Below are 21,552 nucleotides of genomic sequence, written 5' to 3'. Positions count from 1 at the left end.
GCTTTGGCAACCTTCCCCCTGTGTGACAGTGAGGACAGTGAGCTTGGCTCCTAACCTTGGGCTGGCCAGGGTGGCTTGGGTCACAGGAATGGCATGTTGCAAGGGGGGGTGGAGGTGTGTAATTGCAGGGGCTTCTGGCTTCTTCTGAAAATATTAAGCTGTCTATTTAGAGAGCGATGGCTGCCTTTGAAATCACTCCTTATAGATCTACAGTCCGCACTGGGGCACCGAGGGTGCGCTGCGGCCTGGGCTGGGGGGGGGGGGGGGGCTGGGGGGAGAGCTCCCTCTGAAGCTCCGCGCCTTTGTCTCCCGGCCATGCCCCGCGGGCTTGGCAGCGGGGACCGGGACTGGAACGGGGCAGCCGCAGCCCCCAAGCCCCCACCTCAGGTCCCTTCGCTTGACCCCAAGCACAGTCACAGGATTCCGGGGAGCGGGCACAAAAGCTGGGTTGTATTCTTCCTTCCCGATTGTTTTACCTTTTTATTTTGCCTTCCTCTCCCCGTGCCCCCCCACTCGTCCTTCTAAATAGGAGATGTTCTCAGGACAGCGCCCAGGAGACTGGCTGGAATCAGTTTTGGAGGGTGATACACCGCGACAGCTAAAAGTTGGATAGGGTTTCAGCAGCTCCTATATAAAGCAGGGGGGACTTATGTCACTGCACTAATTAAATTCCATCTGGGTTGCTCCTCGGGGTGTTTTTGAGCCTGCCACCCAACTGAAGCCGGCAGAGAGGCCGAGGGACAGCATGATGGACCTTTTTGAAACTGGCTCCTATTTCTTCTTCTTGGACGGGGAGAATGGAGCCCTGCAGCAGCTGGAGATGGCCGAGGGATCCCCGCTGTACCCAGGCAGCGATGGCACCTTGTCCCCCTGTCAGGACCAAATGCCGCCAGAGGCCGGCAGTGACAGCAGCGGAGAGGAGCATGTGCTGGCACCCCCGGGACTACAACCCCCTCACTTCCCCGGCCAGTGTTTGATCTGGGCTTGTAAAACTTGCAAGAGAAAGTCGGCCCCCACGGACAGGCGGAAAGCAGCCACGCTGCGGGAGAGAAGGCGACTGAAGAAGATCAACGAAGCCTTCGAGGCTCTGAAAAGGCGGACTGTGGCGAACCCTAACCAGAGGCTGCCCAAGGTGGAGATCCTGAGGAGCGCCATCAGCTACATCGAGAGGCTGCAGGACCTCTTGCACAGGCTGGATCAGCAGGAGAAAATGCAAGAGATCGGGGTGGACCCTTTCAGCTTCAGCCCCAAGCAGGGAAATGTAAGCACTGCCGCCCGGTTCCTTCCACCGCCCTGGCCTCCAGCTTCCAACCCGCCGCGCCCGTCCCCACCCCTCCTCCGGCTCTACGCGGCTTCTGCGGCGGCCGCGGGACGTGCGGGTTCCTCGGGGCCGCGAAGGGCAGCCGGCCCGGCCCGGGGAGCAACGGGCCGCCTTGCTCATACCGGCCCGCCTGTGTGCCGCAGGTCCCCAGTGCAGACTTCCTGAGCACCTGCACCTCCGACTGGCAAAGCGTTTCTGACCATTCCCGAGCCCTGGGAGTCAGCACCAAGGAAGGTAACTCGCACCGCGGTCCCTGCTCCTCAGTACCCCCCCGCCGCCGGGCCGTGCTCACCCGCCGCTGCCGAGCGTCTTTCCCTTGCCCTAACGGTCTTTGTCCCAAAAGGTCGCGGTCCCAACGGCCGGTGTCTCACCCCCCGCCCGTCGTGAGCCCCGCGCCGCAGGACCGGCGAAATCGAACGGTTTTGCTCTTTAATCCCTTCTCTGTCGTTGAGCAGGAGGTTCCGTCGTCGAGTCGTCGGCCTCCAGCAGCCTCCGCTGCCTCTCTTCCATAGTGGACAGTATTTCTTCCGACGAGCCCAAACTGCCCAGCCCTGAAGAAGCGGTGGACAAATAAACCCGGTTGCCTCGGTAGTATATTTAACGGAGATGGAGCCCCCACCCCTCCCCTCTAAACTAAATAACGAAGCAAATTAAGGCAGTGGAAAGCCCAGGCAGAGGCCTCGTTAAGGTCGAGTCAGGGTATACCTATCCCAGAGAAAAAATGGCTCTCCCTGACCCGAGCCAGACTTTCCCCCCTTTTATCCCCACCCTGAGTTTTTTCTTTAAACGTGTTACATAGACCATCCCACCTTTATGTCGTCTTTATTGTCTTTGTTTGTTTGTTTGTTTAAGATACTTACCTGTGTACCGGTGATCCGCTTTGTCTGAAGCTCACCGGAAAGTTCATTCCTGTCTGAGGGAAGCTGTTGGTTGCATTTCGCATTAATCGTATTTAAAAGAGATCCCGCCTCGTTTCGTTCCTGTAAATAATTTAAGTACTGTCTCTGTCTTGCCGGTTTGTTTTTTTTTTTTGTAAACAAATATTTAAATTGTGGAATGTGATATTGTATATAAGAACAGACATATTTCTTGCATTGTAAAATAAAGCTCTTTGTATTACAGTGCTTCTCCTCCCCCCTCCCCCCCCTCCCCCCCCCCCCGGCCCCCTCCACCTCCCGGTAATTCAGTAATAACGCGATCCCGGATTTAAAACCCGCCACCGGCTTAAGCGACGTCGAGCACCGGGGAGTCAGGCGGGTACTGCCGGGACACGACCCATGCGGCTGGACGCATTTCTTCTCCGTTTTCTGCTCCAAGGCACGTCTCTCCTCAGCTGGGGTCCCACCGGCGGTGTTACCGACCCTCTCCCGGGGCAGCGTCCGGGCAAGGCGGGGTGCCGCAACCGTGACCTCGCTGTGCCTCGCAGCGGACTCCCCCCTCCCCGGAAAAGCGTTATTGCTCCCCTAAAATGCCCAGTGGTGCCGCTTACTTAGATGGGCAGGCAGGGACCTTCTGCGGCCTTGTTCTGCACATGACAGATGAGCCTGGAAGGTGGCAGCGCAAGGATCCCCCCTGGTCCTTGAGAACGGAAAGTCTCAGCGCCTCTCACCTTTTCCTCTCGGCACTTGAACCTAGGTCTTGTCTGCAGCAAAACTGCTGGGCCCACTGCCCTAACGGGGCGGCAGAAGGCAGGGACAGGAGCCCGCTCCCTCGGGAGCTGGGGGCCGTGGTTTCTTGTCGGGCAAGGAAACTCCCCTTGGCTTCTTGAGCCTGAGGGAGAGGGGAGAGGGGTCCCTCCGGGAGGAAAGAGTTAAACGGCCGAAAAGGGGGTTGGGGAGGGTTACAACAGATGAAGCCTTTCACTCAGAGATGTAAAACCCCCAGCCAAAGCAAACAGGGCCCTGAGGACTGTGGAGCGGAGCTGCTAGCAGCCGGAGCGTTACGGTTTGTAACAGATTGTTGATACCCCCGGGATGGGGCGACCACCGGGGAACAGCCCTGCGCACGCACACACGGCTCCACACGGTGCAGACAACAAGCAGCAGGGCAGCAGCTCCAATGCTGCCGGCGGATGCTCCCCTCCTCAGCTTTAACCAGTAGTGTATTTTTAGGGGGTTGGTTATTTAAAGGCCACAGCCGCATTTTGGGAAGGTCTCCTCCCCCCTTTCCCGGCCGGCTAGGGCGCGGTTGCGGTTGTCGGAGAGGGAAGCTCTGGGAAAAGGCTGATGCGAGAGCCAGTGCCTGTGCCTCTGCACTGCCTCCTTCCTCCTCCCCCGTGCCGCTGCCGCCAGCCTGGGTTTTAAACCTGGGGAGTGGTGGCTGTAATTGCTCTCTTAATGAGACAGATACTCTGGTGTAAGGAGTACTTCCCCTTTTTCTCGTTCCACACACAGAACACACAGAGCCTCAGGTTGCTCTTGGGCACTTCAGAGAGAAGGCTCCTGCGTGACGTCTCTGCGTTTGGTTAAGACGTCATGGCTTGTTTCCGTAGCGAGGTGACCTCACCAGAGTATTGCTATCGCTAACCTCAACCAAGGGGCCTGTCCGCCCGCGGCAGCGTCTCCTCCCGCAGCAGGGTAACTCGAGTGATTGGAGTAAATTTGCCTACAGGAGAAGGGATTGGGGTTTTTTCCTTAAATAAAATGCCTTCCGAAGAGACTCCGTGACCCCCGAGCTGCGGCTGACATGCCGGCCTTCCCAGTGAGGGTCCTCGGTGTGTTTGCAATTAAAATGTTTGTCTTTGATATTAATAACGATAATCTTTACCTTAGCCCCCAGCCAAAGCAAACAAAGCCCTGGAATCACAAGATCAAAGGGTAGTAACAGGGTAAGGACAAGCAGGTTGTGATTTAATCTGGGCTTTCTCCGGAGGGGCCACGCACGGAGGCATCGAGGTTTTTACACGACGGCCGCTGCCCCTTCTCTCCCCCTCCGCCGCGCTCCGGTTTATTTAACGGGAAAGACGAGGGCCGGGACGCTGCTCCAGCAGACACCTAAATCCCGGCCCCCTCGCCCCCACCGGCCCCACTCCGCACGGAGCCACCTGCCCGCTACCGCGGGGGGCGCGGATCCGCCAGCGGGACCAGGGGGACACGGGGTGTCTGCAGGGCTGCTGCGTTGTCACCGCTCTGCTCTGAAGTGACAAGACCGTGCTTAACGCCTCTTTTTGATTTTTAACTTTATTTTTATTGCGCGTCTTTGTTTTCCTCCCTAACGCCGGCCGCAGCCCCAGGAGGGAGGCAGGCAGCCGGCAGCGGGCTCAGCTTAACTTCCGAGGCCGAAGGCAAGGCAGGCAGGCAGGCGTCTGTCCGGCAGCTATTTCTACGCGGAAAAGTCCTGCTGCAATCAGTGCTGCTTTGGGGAACCAGTACGACTTTTGCAGAGCTTCCACCTTTCTGTGGGGAACGAGCTAGGGAATGGGAGTGGGGGGGCAGGGGAGGGAGGAGGCTGAATAATTGAACCATGCGCTCGCTGGGACGTCCCTCCGATAGCAGGAACTAGCGACTTTTCCCAGTCTCAAGGCTGCTAAAAGCCCCTTGCGTCCCTTTGATCTCTCTTGGGAGTCCGGGGGTGCCAGCAGAGGCCAATGCCTTCTTCAGCTGTCCTCTGTACAGATCCCCCTGGCAGGTACTAATGTGTTTACTTAGGTGCGCAGCGTTCCCAGCGCTGGAGGGAACCAAACGTTTCTCACACGGCTGGAAGCGCCCGGCCCTGCCAGCCCAACTGCGGAACAGTTTCCCGGCGGGGCGGCGCGGAGGAGCCCTCGCCGCCAGCCACGGCACCCACCGACCGCCGGAGGGGAGAGGCAAGGGGTGAAGGCGGCACGGGACGGCTCGGCAGTGTCGAGCGTCCCGTTACATACAAGACGTCTCTCCCCGGGTGACGCTCCTGGGGCCGGTTGCCGCTGCACACCGGAGGTCCGCTGGGAACCGCACCGTGCTTTGCAGAGGTGCGGGGTGCGCAAGGCTCGGGTGGGCCCCAAACACCTCTCGCCCCCCGGGAGGATTTTTTTTGGTTAAATAGAAAATCCCGTTAAATAGATCATACGAACTGCGAATGCTCCCAACGTGGGATGGAATCCCTCCAGAAATAGGATTGCTGCGGCTGGGGTGAGGACTCCATTTCATAGAATGGTTTGGGTTGGAAGGGACCTTAAGGATCATCTAGTTTCAACCCCCGTGCCATGGGAAGGGACACCTTCCACTAGGCCAGGTTGCTCAAAGCTCCGTCCAACCTGGTCTTAAACACCTTCAGGGATGGGGCAGCCACAGCTGCTTAAAGGGGTCGTGACACGTTCACCATTTTCTCTGTGTCCGTCCACAGAGGCAGACACTGTCTGAGGGTCTGGCGGTTCCCGCTTTCCGGACTTGAGCCGCTATTCTCCCCCACCCCCCAGCAGCCTCATTAGCCAGCCTTGTAGTTTGTGTTTTCTCCCCCCGTCTTTAGTTCCACTCCCCTATTGCACTTCTGCAAACTTGAGATCACTTTACCAGAGGAGCCGGTGGCTCTTAAGGGATACTAATTACAGATTATTTTTTTCTTCCTGAGTGACAGGCTCTTTCACCCTTTCTTCCGTTTTCCCCCAAATATTAAAGGAAAAAGGGAAACAAAGTTTCCTAGCTCCTCAAAGACTTCTGGGGGAAAGGCAAGTTTCTTAACGACCCCACCACGGCTCTTCAGGCCGGGAGGTGGGACCGATGGGGTGTCCACCGGGAGACCTACTGTGCGTGCCTGGAGAGAAACCCCTCCTTGGAAGATGATCACAGCTGTGGCCAGCACTTGAAAGATCAAGTTTATTTGTGGACAAAGCATAAATCTGTAAACAGGGTTTATTTTAGCCAGCGCAAAGGGGGTAAATCACAATATGTGTGTGTCCGTGTGCTCGCCACAGCCCAGTGAAGAGTTCAAGTTACTGCCGAGCAGAGCCCCTTTCTAGCTGAGTGTGTCTTAGGAAAACAACAGGGAACTGCCCTGTTTCAGATATGGCACAGCTAAACAGCAACCTGCCCCTCGGAGCGGCAGAAGCCTGGAATTCTGAGCTTTACCCTTTCTGTAACTTTACTCCTTTATCAACTCCCGGCTTTTCCTACAGTATTCATTTCAAAGGGGGCTCTCCCTGTTTATGGCCCCAAATAAACCGAAGCAGCGCAAATGTAGCCTTCCCCAAGCTTTCGATATTTGTGCATCCGATAGTTGGAAGAAGGAGGGATTTGTGCATGGGGCTTTTCTTTAAGGAAAATCATATAGCCTAAAAGTGGAAATCCGCTTTTGGGGGGTTCGGGGCTAGGAGGGCAGACGAGGTCTCCCCAGCAGAGGCGCGGGGGGGGGGGGGGGGGGGGGGTTCGGAAGGTTTTCCAGCACGGCACCTCTCTAAGGTGATGTTCCCTGCCCGCTTTGCTCATTCGAAGAGCAGCTCCTTGAGACACCCGGGTGGCCGTGCCCTCTGCATTACCTTTTCCTGACGAGGGGCTAAACCGGAGTCGACTTTTTCCTGGACACACGGATCGGTTCTGTAGCGTTTGACCCGCTGCTGGGTCCCTTGCTCTCCGTTTGAGTTAACCTAGGTCAACATAATTTTATTCCCAGGTATAGAAGGTTCCCTTCGCCTTCTCACAATATTTGCCTCCAATACAAAAGCCACCTGGATGAAACCAAAGGGTTCCTGCGCGTTAGCAAATGCCTATTAAATGGCTTCATTACCGCTCTAATGACCCTTGCACCGCTCCGCTCAGCTACTGCTGCGGCTGGGGCTCTGCAGGGCTTTTGTCCCCGGCTTGTGTAAAATTACTTAGGGATTGCGGGGTTAGAAATTTTACACTTTCAGGAGGGGTTTGTTGCACTGGCAGCTGGGACGCATCTGTAACGGTACAAGTTTGCCTGAAAGCAGAAAATTAGCAAGCCCGAGGCACTGCTCGACTGTTGTGTCTCTGGCAGTGCCGGGTCACACGAGTAGGAGAAAGAATGGGAAGGGGGTTTGTCTCGGAGCAAACACGTACATTTTTCTTTTGTGAGTAGCTTTCTCTGTGACCCGATCCGACAGCACTAAAACCTGGGTCACTCCACTCCTCGTCTCTCCTGGCCACACGTAGCTGGGCATTTTTGTCCTCCGGTTGATGACACAATTTCAATTACAAGACAAAACGCTCAAGATAAACGAGCAAACCTTAGGTCTGAAGCGAGGGGTGAATTGTTTCAGGTTAGACGTGGACCACAGGCTGCGCGGACTAAAGACACGCAAGCGGATGCTGTAGGTGCTATGGGGAGCCTTCTACGTTAATTCCCCTGCGGGGAGAGCCGGTGTCGCTCCCGCTGCAGCGTGTGATGGGAGAGAGGAGCACTGGGGCGAGGAACAGCTCTATAGGAGATGTCAGCCGTTCGAGCGGGCTTACTGCCCCTTTCTCTTCCCATAGCAAACCCGCGAATTCCCAGGCTTGGTTTCAACTTCGTAGATGACACAAACAGTTCTGGGGAGGTCGGGCATTAGAGAAGTGCCCAGCTCAAGGAAGCGGTGCGAAGCAAATTGTCTCCTGGGGCCTTGCCCAGACAGCCCCCGGCGGGGGATGTGGTGGGATATGCTAATACAGCCTGGCCGCTGTGGACCAGCCTCCCTTTACGTGTATATATAAGGCCCCCCGCATCAGCCAGCGGACACTTCGTCTCAGGTCGCTAATTACGGAGGAAATTGCCCCAGCGCGCCTCGACGAGAGCCGCCGGCCGCCGCCCCACGCTGCCCGTCTCTGCTGCAGGGATGGAGGTGATGGACAGCTGCCAGTTCTCCCCGTCCGAGCTATTCTATGACAGTTCCTGCCTCTCCTCCCCGGAGGGCGAGTTCCCGGAGGATTTTGAACCCCGGGACCTGCCTCCCTTCGGCGGCCCCGAGCCCCCAGAGCCCGCCTGCTCCGAGGAAGAGGAGCATGTCCGAGCTCCCACTGGCCACCACCAGGCTGGTCACTGCCTCATGTGGGCTTGCAAAGCCTGCAAGAGAAAATCCACCACAATGGACCGGCGGAAGGCGGCCACCATGAGGGAGAGGAGGAGGCTGAAGAAAGTGAACCAGGCTTTCGAGACCCTGAAGCGATGCACCACTGCCAACCCCAACCAAAGACTCCCCAAAGTAGAGATCCTGCGAAACGCCATCAGATACATAGAGAGTCTCCAGGAGCTCTTGAGGGAACAGGTAGAAAACTACTATCACCTGCCGGGACAGAGCTGCTCCGAACCGACCAGCCCCACTTCCAGCTGCTCCGATGGGATGGTAAGAGCGGGACAAGAGCGATGGGGCTGTGGGGACCCCACAAAGGCCCGCGGAGAGTCCCCCTTCAGTCCAGCGTCGAGGGACCGGTCATATGGGTATGGGACGGGCGGAACGCAGCAGGACATTAGAAAAAGGCATACAGGCTGCATTAGAACAGGCCCATTCTCTGATGTAACGCTAGGCACGCACACGGGCTTTCCGGGAATGCGGGGGGCACGGCAACGCTGCCAGAGGACACCCAACAAGGGCCCTAGGCCCCGGGGGCTCTTTCCCCACTTCCCCCCCAGCTTAGCGGGCCGTAGGAGAGGAGTGAGAAGTGGGGCGGGGGCATAGACCGGGAAGGGGAGAAGCTCCCTGCCGGGGAGCTGCTGTCCAGCTCCCCTGCGGCACCAGGGCTTCCTTCCCGCGGGCTTTCAGGCACTTTACCTCCGGGGGAGCAGCCCACTGGCCCGGGGTGCAGTGGGGGTGGCCGGGCCGGCACTCGCCCCTCGCTATCTTTCAGGCCGACTGCAGCAGCCCCGTCTGGTCGGCGAGAGGCAGCAGCTTCGACGCCGTGTACTGCTCCGAGATGGCCCACGGTAAGCCTGACCCGCCGGCAGCCGAGGGCGCGGGGGGTGGAGGCGGGGGCCGGGGAAACCGCCTTGCTCCCCGTGGTATTTTGGGGGGCCAGCACGGGAACCCGCTGTAACGCTCTGCCTTTCCCCCGGTTCCCCCATCCCCGCCGCAGGGTACGCCGCCGGGCAGAGCAGCGCCCTGTCCAGCTTGGACTGCCTCTCCAGCATCGTGGACCGCCTGTCTCCGGCACAGGAGCCGGGGCTGCCTCCCCGCGACGTCGACTCCCTCTCGCCCAGCGCCAGCATCGACTCGGGGCCGGGAACGCCCGGGACAACACCGCCCCGACGGACCTACCATGCGTTATGAGGGCCCGGGCGGGCCGGCACCCCGCGCCTCCCGCCGCCGCCGGGGCCGCCTCCTTCGCCCGGCCGTGTCCCGCAAACGCTTCTCGGGCGAGAAGGGCAGCCCCGACGCAGCTTGTCCCACCACAACCCCCCGGGGCCGGGGCAAAGCGCCCCGCCGGGCCCAGCCCGTGGTCCCCCCGGGGTCAGCAGACCCTGGGGCTCGGGACAGTGCTGCCCTGGAACCCTGCTGCAAATAAAACGTGCTGTAAGAGAGCTGTCCGGCCTGATGGTTTTTTATGCATTGGTATTGGGGAGGGCAGTGAGACCCGGCTGCGGGGGCCCTGTCAGCATCTGTGTTCACACCCAGCCTAGCCTCGGTCACCCCCAGCTCCTGCCTTGCCGCAGAGCTCCTGGGTTATGGAAAGTAACATCTTGCCGGGCTGGGGCCTGGGAGCTTGATTCTTCTTTCAGCAGTGTGTACTGCTGTGAGAGGGCTCATGGAGGAACAAAAATGAGGAGGGTCAAATTCTCCCTCCATTCCTGTCCTGCTACTGGCAGAGTCGCCTTTATTTTTTGCAAGAGTAGACGTAGTATTTCGATGTCCCCCCAGCACTCATATCTTTCTCTGGGTATGAAGACTGAACACATACTCCCAGATTTGATCCTAAAATTGCATGGTGACTTTCTTCTGCAAAACAAACTCTGATCTAGCTCTGATACCCTGTCAGGTAATTTTATTCTCAGCCGCTCTCAGTGCTCTGCAAGAGACAAGTTTAGTGAAGTTAATAAGAACAAACCACAAGTATCTCTTTTGCAATCCACGGGGTGCATTTCACAATATTCAGAAAGCAATTTTCTCCTAATGACTGTGGTTCTACTAGTCGGGGTGAAAATTCTCTCTTTACATGGACCTAAAAGTGGACAGGTAAAGTCTTCATGAGTTTCAGAAGTTTTAACAAGTATTTCCTTCCAGACACTGAATTTCAGTCTTTCTACTATGAAAAATTCCATCCCTTTGCACTGTTCTAGTTCAAAATTTTTCTAGGCCCTCTCCCTCCCCCCCAAAAAGACAGAGATGAGATGAAGAGATGGGCTCCTTCAGTGCATCCAGAAATGTCTCCTACAAGAAACACTAAGCAGGAAGAGATGTGCACCCTCACTAGCGTGGGATAAGGTATTTGCCATTTGTGTTTCCGTTGTTAGCACTGGGTGGCCAAGGGGCCTGGAAGTGGTATTTCACCTCTGATAAATCTTTCACTTGAACTCAGCCCAGCTAAGTCATGTCGCTGTTACCACCTGACTGCTCTTTGGCAGCACCTCTGAACTGAAGATGAAGGAAGCCTGGCTCAGGGATGGCCCCATCCTCTCAGCGCACCAAGGGACTATGTCTCCCCAAAAGGGCTACAGAGAAAGTGAGGTGGCAGCTACCTGCCTGAGCTGCTTAGCCAGGGAAGCAGGCAGCTCTGCTCCTGACACAGGCTGATGCAGGCAGCCAGTCCCTTTCCCACATGGCTGCCCTCAAAATCACTTTTTGCCGTTGCTGTGTAACCTTGAGGTAAGGGTGTTCTTTCCTGCAGAGTAAGTCAGGAGGAGCTTTTCCAGAGTGGGCTTTTGGTGTATATAGTTAGGTCCCAAGTAATCATTAGGTAAAAAAAGTGGTTTGAAACCCCTGGATTGCAGAGCTACAAACAAGGCAATCACATGCTCTTGTTGTTACAGATCCTTCAGGAGTACACAAGTGCTTTAACTCACAGTTACAGGCAATCTTTCTTAGTTACAGGCGATCACTTCCTTAGACTTCTGTTTGTAGAAATCCTTATGCAAGACTGTGAACACCACTGTATTTGTTCATGATTTCTCACACACTGCTGCAGTGCTAGCCCCTCTCAACCAAAACACTGTCCCAAGGATACTGCTTAGGGCCAGGATCCAGCACAGTGCAGATCTGCTTAAGTGATGGTTTAAGACAATCTAAGCTGAAGAACTTTCAGCATTTCATTCTGCACTGTGCTGACCTTGGCAAGTGATCTCTGGTGAAGTATGCAGAGTAATGCTAGCAAATCACATGTTGGTAATGGACACCTCTGTTTGGCTGGGAGACATTTTAAGAGTTGCAAAAAGGTCAATACTTCTGAGAAGTAGCTTTTCAGAGAGTGAGAAATGTCCCGTCTGTGGGATGTTTGTCCTCAGACCTCCCAAGTCCTACCAGACTAAGTTACAATTTGTGGGTTCTGTTTTACACATCTAGGAAACAAACTCTTGATTACAGGACATCTGTAAACAAAGTTCCCATGAGCTGAAATGTGCTGTAGTCCTCAGAAGGAATGGAAGTTAGGACCATGAAACCACCTTTAGCCTGTCGATTGGGAAAAACAAGGTGTAAAGGGCTAAAGGGCTGCTGTCTTGGGAGATACACTGTTTGCACATAATAATAATAATAATAGCAATAAATATATCTGTATAGTATGTGAAACACACTCATTTAAGGAAGGTTGTGCCCACAAATACAGAAGATGATGGTGCAGAAAACCTGGGCTCTACCTCTCAACTCCTGTCACCTGGCTGAGAGCTGCAGGCTCTGGGACACTCTTCAGTGGTCTCATGGGCAGGCAGGCTGGCAGGTGGGATGAGTGATGCCTCACAGTGCCAGCATAATGTAACACAGGAGCTGCAAGGTTTCTGACTCTCACTCACTGCAAGGGAAGGTCATAATTCTGTGCAATTTAAAAAACACAGTCCATGTTACATTTCAATTTTACCTCTGAAAATTGTGCCTTTTTTGGCTTATATCCTGACTGAGAGAAGCAGCTGTGCTTTTGTGTGTGTGTGTGCGCAGAGCTTCTTGTATCTTTTATCTTTTGTTAAGAAACCAAGCAGAGACCTTCAGTAAAATACCTGTTTTAAACTCAGCTCAAAAGGCCCACTGTACATTACAAAACTAACACAGGAACATAGCAAAGATCTTTCAGATACAACATCAGGACAAAAATCCTGCTTGCTTTATGTCTGTATTTCTGAATTGCTTGTGTGGAAAAACACCCATTTTCCCTGTAGGAAAAGATCAACCTATTCTCCTATGGTAAGGCTTACGAGTGATAAAATTCTAGTAGTTAATTCTTGGAGGATGAAGAACTTTTAATTCATACTGTTTGTCAAGACATGGCTAGGAATGTCCGCAGTTCATGGCAGCGTTTTGTGGGAAATTCAGCATCTTCATCTTCCCAGCTCAGCCTGCTTGTCAGGAGCAGTCAGACATAGCAGGCAGCTCCCTTCTCCCCACCCCACAACCGCTGCCTTCCTTCCTTCTCCTCCTCCTCATCTTCAGAGCCCTTGACTCGCTCATCGCATCTCCTTACTCCTCTCCACTGGATCTTGGGGTCCCACTGGAGGAGCCACAGCTGGGCAGCTGATGACTGCCGACCTTTGGCAGGCTCTGCACAGGGTATCAGCCTTACAGCTGGCCACAACTGCCTTCCTGGCAACTAAAAGACCTAATGAGCTTGGCCAGCTAGAGAGTGGGCTGGGATTCTGCTGGCTTATTCGACCCTGTGTGAGGGATGGTGGAGTTCACCCCCAGATATGGAGGGAGTGAGCAGTGCATCTATACATGTGCTGCCTCAGGGCATCAGGGCCAGCCTCTCCTGCAGCAGACTGGATTGGTGGAATGAGTGAAAAAGAGACTGTAGAGCTGTTTTTCTTGTGTTTCTGTTGAATTTTCACAGTTGGGTATTAGGCTTCACTAGTGGCCTTTGCCCTCACTACGTGTTACTCTGTTTTCTCCATTCAATTGGAGACATACACCCATCCACCAGACCAGAGCTCAACTGAGCGAATTATTCTACTTTCCAAACACAGCTCTTCATTTGTCAGGTGCCCTGCTTTCTTTCCCCCAGGAGCTTGTGCATCCTGGATGCTCATGGACCTCATGCCAGAATCCACTGTACTTCAGAACCTAACTATTTTCTCAAAGGTTTCCTGCTTTCCTTTCCCTAGACCAGCTGATAGGCACATCCAGTCCTGGAGACTGGTTTCAATTTGGCATGAGTAACATTTACGGACTGGTTGGCAATCTGCTGGAAGATGTTAGTGGCTACAATGCCAAAGGCATCACTGAGCTGTGCTTGAAAAAGGTGATAGTGGGCATATACGAGGGCCATCAAACCCAGTGAGAGAAAGAAAGGTGTCTGCACTAAATCTAGTGCAGTTGAATCTGATACTGAGAGGCCTTCAAACCTAGACTAGGAGCAGAGGAATAAATGTGTGGTCTTTTTACTTCTCTGATCTTCTGTGAATATATGCTTTTGAACTTATACTATTTTCTGTTTTAAAAATTCCATATAACATGTATGGTAAGTAAAAATAAACTCTACTGAGAAGTCCTAAAGCTTTAGCTTTGATATTCGGGGGTGGTTTGGGGGGGGCATGTTTGAGGGTTTGTTTTTTTTTTTGTTGGGTTTTTTTTGTTGTTGTTTTTTTTTTAAGTACCAAATCCTACCACTTGGAGTGGGACTCAGCTAGTTAACAGGCGCTCAGGAACCCAGCAAAGGTCTGGTTCTGGTGCAAAACTCAAGCGGATGTGCCTGTAATACATTATAGAGGGCCAAACTATGGATTAAATCAAGGGTGAATTAATCCCATTGCCTTTAATAGTTTGATTCCACAGAATTTATTGAATTTAATAAATGAATAACTCCTTAATGAATTGTGAGCAAACAATGACTATCACTTCAGTTACACCTGTGCATCATCTCGGTGTGGAGATCTCATCTGCAAATGCACCACTGCTCCAGCAACAATGTTCTTTTTATTGTAAATAAAAGGTTTTGAATCTGCTAAACCCCTCATTCTGTTCTCATTTCTGTGTTTTAAGTATCCATATTTGCAAGGTGTTGTGGGTTTCTTTTTTTTTCTTGCTATCATGCAAAACCACTAGATTTGCTTGTTTTCCTGTCCACTCAGTGATGTTTTGAAGAAAGACAAACAATATTTCCATTTTGAAAAGTATTTATGCTACAGTTGCTTTTTTGCAGCATCTTCAAACTGAGCTAATAGTGCAATTTGGAATCCTGCTGCCTGGGTGGTTTAAAAAGCAGAGGAAGAAATGCCTCTGCTGGCCATGCTGCAGATACATCCAAGGTATGTATCTGAAATCCCTTCCTTGAATTTAAGGCTTATATGTAGACTTGTGGTAAATGCCTTTCTAGACAGTAGAGATCACAGCAAAGATTCTTTCTTAAGGTTTCACTGAATTATCTCAGTGACTTGAAAAAGTAGTTTTAAAAACACTAAAACTCAGAGGTGACTGGAGTAGAGTCAGTCAGATACCTGGGAGACGGATGCCTTTACATGGCCTTCACTGTCAGGATTCTCTCTTTGTTTGATGGTATTGAGCTGTTATTAGGAGCAGATCACCAAACTCCCTTCTTTCCTGGGTGAATGCCTGCCAAAACTGTCTGTCGTTCTGGTCCTATGACTCCTACATTTCATTAAAGTTGTGCCTCAAATAAACAGCTGGGATCCTGAATCCTTCAGGCCTATTTTTCTCAGGCCTATATAATACTGTAAACTCCCAAACAGTAATAGCTTAGCTGCAAAGCATCTGCAAATGAGTGAGCACTATCCTCCCAGGCACCTGCAGGACCTCAGTAGTGAACACTTGAGCAGCACCTAAGTAGTAAGATTTGAGTTCATAATCCCTGCATGATTAAATGGGGATTTTATTTTTTTGCCCTCATCCTGAGTTTAAGCATCTTCCTTGAAAGCTCTGAGACTGTCTAATTGATAGTGGTGTAGTGCAGGAGTTTGTTACTGTAGTGTAACTGGCCAAAGAAGACACATCCTATGCACGTGTCTCATGCGGTGAGAAAGGGAACACCTTGCAAATTTGAAGCTGTTTGATTGCTGGAAATATGGGTGGCTTAAACCCACAGTCTGGGAGGAGCTGTCTCATAAGTTGGGAATTCCCTTTGGAAGATCAGTCTGGTGACAGGAAAAAGGGCTCCTGCTGAAGCCAGGAAGGTAAGCACTGCAAGCTCAGAGGGCAGTTGTCACATGGCTGTATACACAGGTACTCAGTATGGAGTAAAGGAATGGTGACTCTGGGCAACTGGGAAAAAGTTTAACAAACAACTCTAAAGTCTCCCACGCCGAGCACGAAGTAGAAGAGAAACCAAGTAAACAAGGACAGAGACAGCTGTATCCTACCAGTACCCGAAATGCGTATCTTTCACAGGGTACAAATTTCTCACATGTTTATAGCCTGGGAGAAATACAAAAACATCTGAACTTTGAAATGTGAAACTTGTTATTTCCAAACTTCCTAATAAGCAGGACAGTGCAAGCTCCTTTTAGAAAAGTGCTTGTGAAATCAGACTTCTCAAGCAGAAGTGGTATGCTCTGAAGGGTGTCCTGACCATGTCTCCTACCATGTCCCCACCTCTCTTGTTTGCTGTGGAAGATAAGGACTTTAAGAAAATAACGAGTATGAATTTTGGCGTATTGTCTTGCTTTAATACATCAGTTCAGCAACACCACAGTTCCTTACATTATTATTTATAAAATGAATAGTCCTGTTTTTATTACTGCTTTTTATTCTCCATCTTTTCTATCTATAAAAAGTTTTAGCATTTATAAACAATCCACTTGGTTACATGAATCAGTTTGAATGCCATTTTGGGTTTAATATGTATGGAAAAAAGTCTTTAACATCAAGTGAACTCTCTTTTAATCAGAAATCATGTATTATAAAGTACAGCTAGACTGCTAAGTTTATTCTTGCTACAAATCCACAGAAACCCCTCGAGTTTCACCAGGAAAAGATTTGGGCCAGCAGGCCTAGAATGTAGTTACAATATATTAATTTTCTCATGCCTCAGAAATGGACTCTGTATGTGCCAAGCTGTAAAGTGATACTCATGATGACTGAAGCCTGAACAACATTAAAATATCCAGATCCCCTGCTCCAAATTCTCTGGTATCCGAAACTGTTCCTTTCTTTTCAAAAAGGAGGGGTTGCTGCTTCAGAGGGTAAACAAGGGCAGGGGCTTAGCTTTAGCACTCAAACAGAAATCAGGACTAGCCTAGCTATTACTGGAGCTTTACTGCTGAGAGTGTGTGTCTAAGGCACTGCCCCAGCCCTGAAGGCTGCCTTCCTGCTCCTGTGGCAGAAGCTTCCCGGGTTGATCCTTTTAGCTCAGAAACCCCCAGAAACCCCTTTTGAGAGGATGTTTTCTTTAAATGTAAAGTGCTGTGGAAAAGTGCTTTTCATTGCAATTATAGTGGATAAAGTGGTTCGCACAGCTTGCAGTGTGCTTGAGAGCCTGGGCCCGCACCCTGTTCACACACTATAGAATATCAAATACAATCATGTTTTCTGTTTTATTTGGACATGATTTCCAGAATTAGGAGCTTGAAATTATGCTCACAATAACTGCAGTGATTTTTTGATGGTCTTGAATGACAATCAGCTCTCACTGAATACCAGGGTAGGTAGTAAGTGCAAGGAAGCTCTTGTTCTGGAGCCTTATTTTGAAACACCCCACAACTTTGTCCATCTGTATAGTTAAAAATAGAATCAGAAAGAAAATTTTGTTGAGCATACAAAAAAAAATATTGTTTTTTAAAATCAAATTTTAGACTCCTTAAGAAGAAATCAGTGTGCATAAGATTTCAGTGTAAGATGCAACCAAGTTGGTTTCACATCCTTTTGAACCAGTGGCAATACCCATGCACAGGTTTACTTTATGTATGTGAATTTTAGCAAGTTCAAGGCTTAAAAACAGAGGTGAGGAGGTGATTCTTTATGATTTCGGGGAAGAAAGAAAAGCAGCATGCAAGTATTACCAGATTATTTATATAAAATGACATAGGACTACTTTGTTAGGAGATGACTAATCCTATGCTTGATTTAGTCTTCAACCCCCAATTAATTTTTATTATATATAATCCTGATATATCAGATGTAGATGTCCATAGTGTCTCTGGCAAAGCCTTTCCACAGTAGCTGTATTATCATATTGCTGCAGGCAATTGTTTCAGAAAGCTCAGGAGCTTTGCTAGAGAAGTTAGAGGCTCATGACAGACAGCAGCCACTGCAAGGGTGAGGTTCTGCATCTTTTATGCAGCTGAAGAGCTTTGGTCAGAAGCAGTGAGCAACACTTACGACTAATTCCAGAAAGAAATGTGCCTGGTGGATATTTTGTGGTTTATGAATGCTTTTAGGTTCTAGTATTTTGTGTCCTTTAGAAGAAGAGAAAAGCAGCGTATAACCCAATTGAAAATATGGGTTATCTGAGAACTGATTGCATTGTAAGAGTTAGAACAGCAAATGAGCAGTGCTCTGACTTTAAACAGTCCTGGGGCTTGTCCTAGCTTTCCATCACACACAATGAAAAGTTGCTGAGCTGCTCCACACAACCTGGTCTTCCCCCCCTGTCACCTTGCAGCGAACACACACCTGGGATGGGGATTTCAAGCTGTAGCATTTCAGACTGCTTGGAATATGCCTGTGCTTCCTTTTAAAATACTCCAGGAGACCTGCATCAGCTAATGCATCATATCCCGTGAGTCAGCGCAGTCCCAAGCTGGTGGGCTGTGCTGCAAGGACTATTCACAGTGGGGTTTTCTGTCTGGGTAATTCAAAGCTCTTCGATGTGCACACTCAGGCAGGACTCCGCCAGGTCTGAGCTGGCTTTGGTTCTGTTTGGTGTGGTGAACCAGCAGACCTGGGCTCTAATTTAGAGCTGAAAGTGGGAAGAAGAGCTTCTGGGTTAATTTTGAAACTGTAATTCTCCCACTGCAATTAAGTGAAATGAGCAACTGGTAAGAGAACAGAAGAAAACCCCCAGTCCATATTGAAAGCATATGCTTCACAGCCCAGCCAAATGTGATTCAAATAGCTGTAGCCTTAATTATAAGCATAATACTGATCCATCAGAAAGTGTAATGCATCAATATTTGTAAAGTTAAAAATAATTCAGCAGCACCCAGACATAAAAGTACTACTTGCTCTTAATAGAAGTGCTTATCTTCAAGTGACACTTGTGTGAGCTTTTACTCCCTCTGGCTTCTCCTGAGAAGGCTGCTGCAGCTGAGGCCCTTCTGGGTGCAGGAAGTCAGAGCCAGAGAATCCTTTTTCCAGTGGGATTATTCTTTTTATAAGGGTCTGTGTATGTGCTGGAAAAGCAAATAATTTTGTCGCTAACGTGGGATAAAGCATAATGATACTAGTTGGCTGTCGCTGGGGAGTATTTCGAAATGGTAAATCTATTTTGGGCCCAGTAGTAATAATTCTAATCATGTCAAAAATCTTTTTAGTCTGAATACAAAATTTAGGAAGTGCAGATGTAAATCTGATTTTTCTTTTTATTTTCTCCCCAAAGTTCTGAAATTTAAGAGACAGATTTTCTAAAGACTGTAGGATTAAAAAAATAAACCCTCTTTCTCTAAATATTAAATAAGTGACTTAAAAAAATCAGCTGTACTATTTAAAGCATTGAAATTTATAGGAGTTAGGGACTTCTCAAAATCCTATAGCAGGCAAAGGCTCAAATACTCCCCTGGGATTAGTGTTTAAATATATTTGAGATTGAGGGTCCAGAGCCACCAAGGGCGGATCAGGCCTCAGGGCCAAGTGTGTGTCCTAGCTTTACAGAATGCTGTTAGTAAGGGAGATCCACATCATACAGTGAGGCACTTGGGCGCAGGTGTAATGTCTGGGGATACATAATGCAAAGCAGGGCTCTGCCTAAGTATCAGGAAGAACTTGATGAAGACCATGTTTTACTCAAATGCCTTAATCTGGATTGGAATACAGGTCTTTCCTCAGTCAAGATTTTTCTTTCTTTCATATACCTGAGCCCTGTGCTTCTTGGTTGAAACAGGAATAAACATTTTCTTTACAAAGTACAAGGAGGGTGTGAAGTTATTCCCCTTTTATTAAATAGGTTATTGCTTACAGCATGCACTCATGATGTGTGAAGATGAGCCAATGCCTTTCAGTGCATATTTGAGCTGCTCCACTGCACGGATTAAACCACATTGCCCTTCCAGCATCTTACAGGGAGACCTTGGCTTCTTGGACATTTAATTTGCCCCTATATTAGTTTCCTGCTTCCCTTTTCCCCAGGTTGTGGGGTGGATGAACTGTGTGGCCTATGATTCCTTTTACAGAAGAGCTCTGCGACATCTTTTTGGTCATGTGGCTGGAAGCACAGTTAGTAAATGGCTAAACTGCTGGTGCTCTCCATCCTGCTGTGAGAAGACATTTCATCTTGTGACAAGACCACTTGTGTATGCTCAGGCATGAAATGGGAGCAATCTGCTCGTCCTGATTTTCATGTGTGTCCCCTGTATGTTGAGACATACATTTTGGTCACAAAGGAGGCATCATTCCCACTGTGCAGAATACAGAGGGTTAGGACTTAGTAGCCCACAAAAGCCTCCTCACCAGGCTGCACAGATATCCCAGACTGAGCACTTTGCAGCCACTAGGCTGGTGCAGAGGTGGGTCTTTGCTGAGACACCAGGCTGTGAACTGCAGTCCCTGTGGCAGGAATGGCTATTGACTCTGCTGTGGCCTGGGAGTGTGTATGAGCAGTCGTAACAGGGGGGTCTTCATCCACCACAACTATTTGCCAAGTAGCTCAGGTAAATGTTTCTAGACCTTCTTGCTTTCTAGAAGAGGTCTCCATGCCAAACCCAATCCTCTTGGGGCAAGCTGGAGCTCTAGGATGATTGCAGCAAGGCTTCTGATAAATATCAAGTGTACATTCTGGAATAGCAATGTATAATAACTTACTCTGCCTTTGTCAAGTATTTGAGGAGGTCTTTTTCCAGTGGTGACTATGTACTTTTAATAATCATATCCAAGAAAGATGAATGGGTTTGCTTATTACATGTAGTAGCTGATGCATCAACCCAGGCCACTGAATGAGAAACAGGGAAATATGTGTAAACTACAGGTATTTATAATCTTTGTTGTCAAAATGAATGATGACTACAGGGAAAGCAGGTTAATGAAGAGGATGCAATGGTATCAGCAGTTAGCTCAGGCACACATGCTGGAGCATGTCGGTTTGTGTCTGTTACATTGCTAAGAAAACTCAGCTGCAAAGCGCAGTGTAGCCAGGCTACACTCTGAGGGCTGGGGGACGCCCTTTGATCCAGCAGCAAAACACAGCGCAGCATGTAGTGGTCTTTTTTACCAATGCTCAAGTAACGGCTGGCTCGAATACACTCAGAATGAATGTGTATTGGGGCAAGTACTCCTGGGGTAATGCTGAGGAATGCAGCAATGTCCAGGCAGACTTTTTTTTGTCCTCTCTCTGCACCATGGGCAGTATAACTTGGTGCGATCCCCAAATGCCTGTACTTCTCTGGCACCAGCATGTATCACTTTTTTCATTATTTAACTTTTTTTTTAGCCTGTATTCTTTAAAATCCCTGGATGGAGTGACCTAAAGTGGTGGCAGCCACCCATCGGATTTCTGCATTTTGTACATTCAAGAGTGCTAAAGCAGCAAGGTCCATCTTGCAGTACACAGGATGCTTCTAATTGCTTATCCTGCTTGTACCTGCTTATCTCTTCCCCCAAAGGAAAAACTGTTTGAAAGTGTACACTGCCTTAATAAGTCCACCTGCTATTACTATTGCATGACAAAGAGCTGGGCTGCTGCATATACTTTTCAGAAGTTGTGATGTGAAGTGGCAGCAGAATGTATAAAACAGTTTTCCAGCTGAGTCACTGGAGAAATGAGTTACTGAATGTGGATGCTGTCCTCATGGATTTAAGCTGAGCCCTTTCTTCTGCTGCTTCCCCATCTTCTCAATATGCTGAATACTACAAATTATGCCATTCTCTCCAAATTTTTGATTCCCTCCACAGTCCTATTTTGAAATTTTGGACTTATTCAGGTTAAGCTGTCCTTTAATCTCATTCTCACATTTTCCAGGACTTTTTCTGCAAATATTAGGAACTGTTGGAGTAAAGATGGGCAGGACTAAGTTCATTGTATGGTTCCACTCTAGCTAGTGAATTTCTGCATCTACCAAGAACTTCCCAGTCAAAATTAACGCCA

At 50.0% G+C, this 21,552-nt stretch overlaps 2 protein-coding genes and 1 long non-coding RNA gene across 4 annotated transcripts; 2 read left to right on the top strand and 1 right to left on the bottom strand.

Annotated features, from left to right (window-relative positions):
• The first annotated feature begins 543 nt into the window (after positions 1–543).
• On the top strand, positions 544–2,047 carry MYF6 (myogenic factor 6). Of its 2 annotated transcripts, XM_061369314.1 has the most exons (3): positions 544–1,261; positions 1,465–1,555; positions 1,777–2,047. In XM_061369314.1, exons 1-3 carry the CDS (start codon positions 746–748, stop codon positions 1,893–1,895), a joined length of 726 nt encoding a protein of 241 aa, XP_061225298.1. In that variant the 5' UTR covers positions 544–745; the 3' UTR covers positions 1,896–2,047. The 2 variants fall into 2 exon arrangements, with proteins under 2 accessions (XP_061225298.1, XP_061225297.1); XM_061369313.1 differs by having other exon boundaries at positions 1,465–2,047.
• On the bottom strand, positions 1,737–2,452 carry LOC133220898 (uncharacterized). Its single transcript, XR_009727803.1, has 2 exons — positions 2,178–2,452; positions 1,737–1,862 (listed from the first exon to the last, which is right to left on the bottom strand). It is a non-coding gene; the product is annotated as an uncharacterized LOC133220898 (long non-coding RNA).
• Positions 2,453–7,861: 5,409 nt separating this feature from the next.
• Positions 7,862–9,748, top strand: MYF5 (myogenic factor 5). The gene is made up of 3 exons (XM_061369312.1): positions 7,862–8,576; positions 9,079–9,154; positions 9,304–9,748. The coding sequence occupies exons 1-3, from the start codon at positions 8,070–8,072 to the stop codon at positions 9,495–9,497; spliced, it is 777 nt and encodes a 258-aa protein (XP_061225296.1). The 5' UTR covers positions 7,862–8,069; the 3' UTR covers positions 9,498–9,748.
• Positions 9,749–21,552: the final 11,804 nt, after the last annotated feature.

This window comes from Neopsephotus bourkii, unplaced genomic scaffold (assembly GCF_033783945.1).
Source record: "Neopsephotus bourkii isolate Nb327-2 ecotype Australia unplaced genomic scaffold, CSIRO-AGI_Nbou_v1 NB_1493, whole genome shotgun sequence".
In the NCBI taxonomy this organism is placed as follows: Eukaryota; Metazoa; Chordata; class Aves; order Psittaciformes; family Psittacidae; genus Neopsephotus; species Neopsephotus bourkii.
This window is presented reverse-complemented; position numbering and strand designations above follow the sequence as displayed.